Source organism: Vidua macroura, chromosome 23 (assembly GCF_024509145.1).
Source record: "Vidua macroura isolate BioBank_ID:100142 chromosome 23, ASM2450914v1, whole genome shotgun sequence".
Lineage (NCBI taxonomy): Eukaryota > Metazoa > Chordata > Aves > Passeriformes > Viduidae > Vidua > Vidua macroura.
The window spans coordinates 8,184,851-8,190,850 of NC_071593.1; the positions used below are offsets into that span (position 1 = coordinate 8,184,851).

Here is a 6,000-nt window from a genome sequence, read left to right on the forward strand (position 1 = left end):
AGGGCAGGGTGAATGTGAAGCAATCATGTGGAGATGAAGTCTTCCTTTGACTCACAAACTTGAATTGTTCAAGGCCAAGATTGTTCACAATTATCTTGTGGTGTTCTCTGTACAGGGAGATTTTCCTGTCAAACCCTTTAGGCAGGGTTACAGCCCTTTACCTGTAGCAGGAACAGTTGTCTTCTCCCCTTAGCAGACTTTAATCTGATGCAGATCCTTTGATGGTGTGTAACTGGTGGGCAACAGCTGACTCTGTGCTGTGCACACTGTACAGGAGGAATCCCTCAGTGGCACAGCTGTAAATGCAACCATGAAAGCCAGTTTATGGTCACAACACTCTGCTTCAATTTTCCTTGGGAACTGTGGCCTGACAGTGGCCTGGAGCCAGTCCGGAAATTGGAAAACTGTTTTCAGGTCTTAAGTGTTAAGATTAAGAACACATGTTGAGCTTTAAGAAGGAAAAAGGCCATAAGTCTTGGTGGTTTAGAGAGTCTTGAAGAAGTTTTCCTTCCCCCCTCTCTACCCCCTGCACTGAAATGGTAGCACACATTGTTATGATATCTAAACCTCATGTGTACAAAGAAAAACTTGGGCAACCCCACAAACCAAAGAATAAAAGCTGTGTTTTCTCAGCTGTAATGTAAGTTTTTATATCTGCTTTTCAAACTCCTACTGGCATGCTGTAAAAAATTAAAAAGAGGGACTTTAAGTAATTAAAAAACGTACATAAAAATTCAAGGCTTGAATTTTCTACAACTGTTTTTAAAGAGACTGGCTAAAAAGCCCCAGATGTCAGATTTTATTTCTAAATCCTAGGCATCTGGCACCATATGTGTTTTGGAAATTTGAGTCCTTTGCAGGCCAGTGAGTGGAAATCACTCCCTTGTTAATGTGCTGCTGTAGCTTTCAAGGTCTTAGAAAGCCAGAACAGTGGCTCCTGCATTCTTGCTGTCTGAGGGCTGGGAGTGTGAATCCTGAGGGAACGCATCTGTGTAAAACACAGCTACTACAGCCTGAGCCTCTCCCAGCCCTTTGGGTTTGAAGCCCAGAAGTCTCTGTGAGCAGTGCTGGCTGCAGGGTTACTCTGCAGTAGCTCAAGTCTGTTGAAGAGTAAGTAGGAACAAGCAGTTCTGGCTACATCTAGTGGGAACTGCTGAGGACAAGGTTTTAGTTATTCCAATTCTGTCTTCCTTTGGTGGGGAATTTATTAGAACTATCTCTGCAGTGATACCCACCAATATGTTTGTTCCTAATGGCTTTTAGTAGAAATTACTGTGGGGCGTGCCAGGCATGACTATTCTTTGGTCTCATGGCTACAGGAATTACTGGAGCAAAAGGATGGGGTAACCATAGACCATGATCTGTGTTTAGAAAACTCCCATTTCTCAAGTTCCCAAAAGGGTTTAAAGAAAGAGTGCCAGAAGTATTGTCTGCAACATGTTATCCTCAGTTACTTAGTCTAATTTCTGCCTGATATCCCGTGGCAATTCTGATGCAATTCTGACAGCAGCTGTACCAGGCTTCCATAAGTTACTTATCCCCACAAAACTGCACTCATTGCCTTGAAATATCCAAGAGATGGTGCCTAGTCCAGCTGCTTCTGGAGATACGACCTGGTAACTCAAGCACAGATCTAATTCTTCAGATCAAGTAGGGAAAATTTTTGCAACTTTCAAGTATGTACTTATCAGCCCACCTCTAAATGCCACAGAGTGAAGGTAATTGATTCTTTCTTTCATGATTTAGGAGAAATGAGCAAATACTTTTAAAATAGTTGCTAATATATCATATTCAAATCTGTTGCCTTAGCTAAGTTCAGTCACATGAAGGACTAAAGGACCTGATTCAGTGCAACTCCTACTGCTGTTCAGGATCCTAGTTCTAGTTCTTCTCTAAAAATCATTCAGTAGGTCAATGGCAAATGATTTGGTTTGTCTCTCTGTGTATTGTTCTCTGTCTGATATGTTGGTGGAAGACATCCAGTGTTGGCCCAGCTGTGCCTGAATTCTCACAAGTGCTGGCCTCCTGAAAAAAGAAATGTCCCCTTGAGGTGCTTTAGCAATGGTTGTGCATGGGAGGCAAGACTGGAGACAAGATGAATTAGTCTCCCAAACACAAAGCAAATATTGAATAGTCTTGGCACCTTGAGACAATTATTATTTCTGGTCATTTTGGGGATCTGTTCAAGTACTTCTTAGTGTGGGAAGTTATTTTGCTCATATCTGAGAGATTTAAGTGATGGAGCTTATGTATGTTATCCACGGGATTCAAAATTCCCGCATGGGAGCAGAAGAACAACATAGGAAAAAGTGACATTGGTGAACTATCTTGCAGTTCAGATATTGATCTTTATGTCTTGTTTTTCACGTTCTAGGCCACAACCTCCACCAATTGGATTCTGGAGTCGCAGAATATTAATGAATTGAAATCTGAGATCTACTCTTTAAAAGGACTTCTCCTGAACCGGTATGGATGCAATATGTGAGCAGACTGTTGTGGGGGAAGTGCTGCTTTCTGGGATTCCCTCAGTCATGGAGAGGAAAGGCATTTCCAACAGGAACTGCCTCTATATCCTGTTACTGCTATTTTAATAATACCATTTTGCACTCCACTATCACTTTCTGTTTGCAGGTCTCAAAATGCTTTTCAAACTGGCCTTAAATCACAGAGTCCTTAGGGAATTGATAAGATTTTCCCTTTTTGTTTGCACTTCCCCCACAGTCAGGATGTGTCTCACCTAGTTTGAGGAATTGACTGCATCTGCATCTGTATTCTGTGTTAGAAAGTCACTTCTGGGTGCAGTTCAGCTGCCTCGCTCATGGTCAGGGCATAGCCAGGATGAAAAGAATCGTGCCACAGCAGAGCACTCACAGAGGATGGGGTGAGCTCAGCCCAGTTCTGCAGTGGCTGCTGGTGGCAGCAGCAGCAGGGGAGGTGAGAGCAGCTCCTGTTCCCACCTCAGGCTCAGGGAAGGCAGTGCCGAGTGCGAGCACTCGGTGCCGGAGAGCAGCCAGCTTTCCTCTGCTCTGCTCTTGTTTGTGCCACTTGCCAGCTCCCCTGAGGGGCATGAGGACCCCCTGGCACACGGCCTTTGCAGACCTTGATCTGACACCTCTTCAGACTCCCACTTTTCACATACACAGGCAAGGATGCATGGGAGTGCTACATCAGACATGCTTTTGTGCTTTGCCCTTCATGATGGATGACTCTCTGAGGGCACAGTGCTCCCCCTTGCACTTATATTTGTCCTGTTTGGCACTTGGAATCTCCTGTTAGTACTGGGCATTAGCCTGCTAGTATCATATCCTTAAAATCCACCTGGAAAGGATTCAGGGCCAGCTTTCCAGCTGGTGCAAGCTGGTATGACTCCATTCAAGTCAGAGGAGCTGAACCAGTTTGTGGCAGCCAGGGCCTGGCCCAAACATGTAAAGTGCATGCTGGGACTGGGAGAAAGGCTCTGGATTGCAATCAGCCAGAATGCAACAGTGGTGTATCACAGTGAGGTGAGAGCCAGGTGGTGAAATTCCCTGGCTCAGGCACCTGGTGTGTCTGACTTCTTGCTCCACTGGGAATTTTCTGTACCAATTAATTAGTGATTGTCTTACTTTCATGGGGGACACCCATGTCTTTTCACAGGCAGTGTTCCTGAGTGCTAGCTTACTTTGTGAAATTGGCCAAATCAGATCATTTTAGTGCTTCAGACTGCCCAGCTGGGATATTTTCCTTGTGTACAGCCTCGATTGCTGAGTGCTTGTAAAGCACTTTAAGAATCTCTCTGGAGAAGTGAAGTGGCCTTGGTTTTGCTCATTTATGGCAAAGAGACTTGCAGTTTCATTCTTGATGGAGCCCCTCAGTATTTATAACAAAAGCCCCTTTCTTTCCTTTTCTTTCCCTTTGTCCTCCCCAAGGAGGCAGTTCCCTCCCTCCCCTTCAGCTCCTAAGATCCCGTCGTGGCAGATCCCGGTGAAGCCAAGCTCACCCTCCAACCCTGTTGTTGCCAACCACAACAGCAGCAGTGACATCTCCCCGGTCAGCAACGAGTCCACCACGTCCTCCCCAGTGAAGGAGAACCACAGCCCCGAGGGCTCCAAGGTCAGCTGCCACCTGCTCGGCACCGAGGAGGCCGCCAAGGCCGTCATCGACGTCACGAGCCAGGTGCGGATGGAGGTGCAGGGTGAGGAGGAGAAACGGGAAACCCAAAGGAATGATGAGGAGGAAGAGGACGATGAGGATGATGACGTTAGCCATGTGGATGAGGAGGAATGTCTGGGTGTCCAGACTGAGGACCGGCGAGGAGGGGATGGTCAGATTAATGAGCAAGTGGAAAAGCTACGAAGACCCGAGGGGGCCAGCAACGAGAATGAGATTGACTAAGACACCCTGGCTGCTGCTGCTGCACATCTTCCCCGGCCTGCTGCACTGTCCCCAGTGCCTCTCCCATTTTGTGGAGAGAAAAGCTACCATTCCCTGCAGTGATTCCCCCTTGATTGACCTTGAGCAGGGCCGTGATTGCTCGGTGAACAACCTGGTTGCCCTGTTTCACCACAGGGCTTTGCAGTCTTGCAGTGGCTCCTTCTCCCCACCCAGCCCTTCCTCCCGTGGGCTGGGGTCACTGCCAGGCTGGCAGACCAATGGCCTTACCATGCACCACAGCTACAGAATACGCCCTCCTACAGAAGCAGTTGGCCTCTTGCTGTGTCCCAGAGCCCTTCTATCCAATTTCAGAAACCAGTCTGTCCTGAGCTCCTTGATTTCACAAGCCTTTAATCCCACATAAGGCCCAAACCAGTTCTCTGTTTCCCAAAATAACTCTTATTTCTCAAACTACTTGATACTCTGTTGCAAAAAGAAACCCCAACCAACAAAAAAAGCCACCAGGACATTTTAACCTCAAATTCCTCACCAGATCTCAGTCTTGGCACTTCCAAGATTTATGCCAAGCCTCAAATTGCTGAAACTGCCTAGCATGTAAAAACACTAAATTTCTGTGGGGTTCAAAGAATGCTATTTCCACTCCACATACTTACATTGATCAGAGTGGCCTGTTGGTAGGGACCAAGTCCAGGTGTCATGGCCACAGTAAAATCCATGAGAACAGGTGGCTTTGTTGAGATTGCTCCCCAGTAAAAGGCTTTAGAAGAAGTTGACTCCACTCATCCCAATTATTACCCTTCCTCCTCCAAAGACAAGGAGCTCACATCAGTTTTTGACATCTTCTATTTTATTTATAGCTGCCCTGAATGGATGAATGAATGAACAAACTAATGGGGTGAAATCAGATGCTGAAATAGTTGGTTAATTCTGAATATTTGCAATGGTTTTTAGCCTTTTTTTTCTCCCTAAATGAGAAGAAAAATGATCATAAATGGTACCTTTCCAGTGACAGGCACCTGCTTCAGCAAAGCAGTCTCTCTAGCACAGAGAACAGCTCCAGTTCTGAGGTTTAACCACTGGCCCTTCTTGCCCAGTCCAGCCTTTTTTTGGCCCAGTTGGGCCGTACACAAACCAGTGAATTTTAAACCTCTGACAGTTTGCAGCATTGTGTTTGCAGCTGGTGAAATGGTGGTGTCTATTCACTGCATCAGAGCATCTTAGCAGAGCAATTCTTGTAACAGCTGAGTCTCACTGTCCTCACCAAGCAAGTGTGCTCGTCTGTGTGATCATGTATAGATTTCAAATATAAAATATGATTGTATATAATTGTAATAAATATGAGTTACCACTATTTAACACCAGGTTATTACTGGATTACTGTGGCTCTTATTTTTGGGAGAAGTATGCATGTAGGGTGATCAAGGGAGGGTTACAGAAATCTGGTCCTTCTAAAATGTTTTCCAAAGGACATTTGTGGTTGGTTTTCTGACTGCTCCTAGGCAGTATCAGCAGGAGGCAGCGGTGTAAGTGCAGTGTAAGGTACACTGCAAACAGCTCCAGGAGCGTGGCAGTGATGGTGCAGAGGCTGGGATGGATGTACCCCGGGCAGGGCAGTTATTCTGTGCC

General features: G+C 46.0%; 1 protein-coding gene across 1 annotated transcript in view; it reads left to right on the forward strand.

The window, feature by feature from the left end:
* The window catches only part of PEX14 (peroxisomal biogenesis factor 14), a 67,655-nt gene extending 61,915 nt beyond the window's left edge, over positions 1 to 5,740 (forward strand). The window contains exons 8-9 of the mRNA XM_053997608.1: positions 2,375 to 2,466; positions 3,909 to 5,740. Of these exons, the coding sequence (XP_053853583.1) occupies positions 2,375 to 2,466; positions 3,909 to 4,374 (558 nt within the window). The 3' untranslated portion in view covers positions 4,375 to 5,740. The remainder of the gene's footprint in view (positions 1 to 2,374; positions 2,467 to 3,908) is intronic.
* The last annotated feature ends 260 nt before the right edge of the window (positions 5,741 to 6,000 follow it).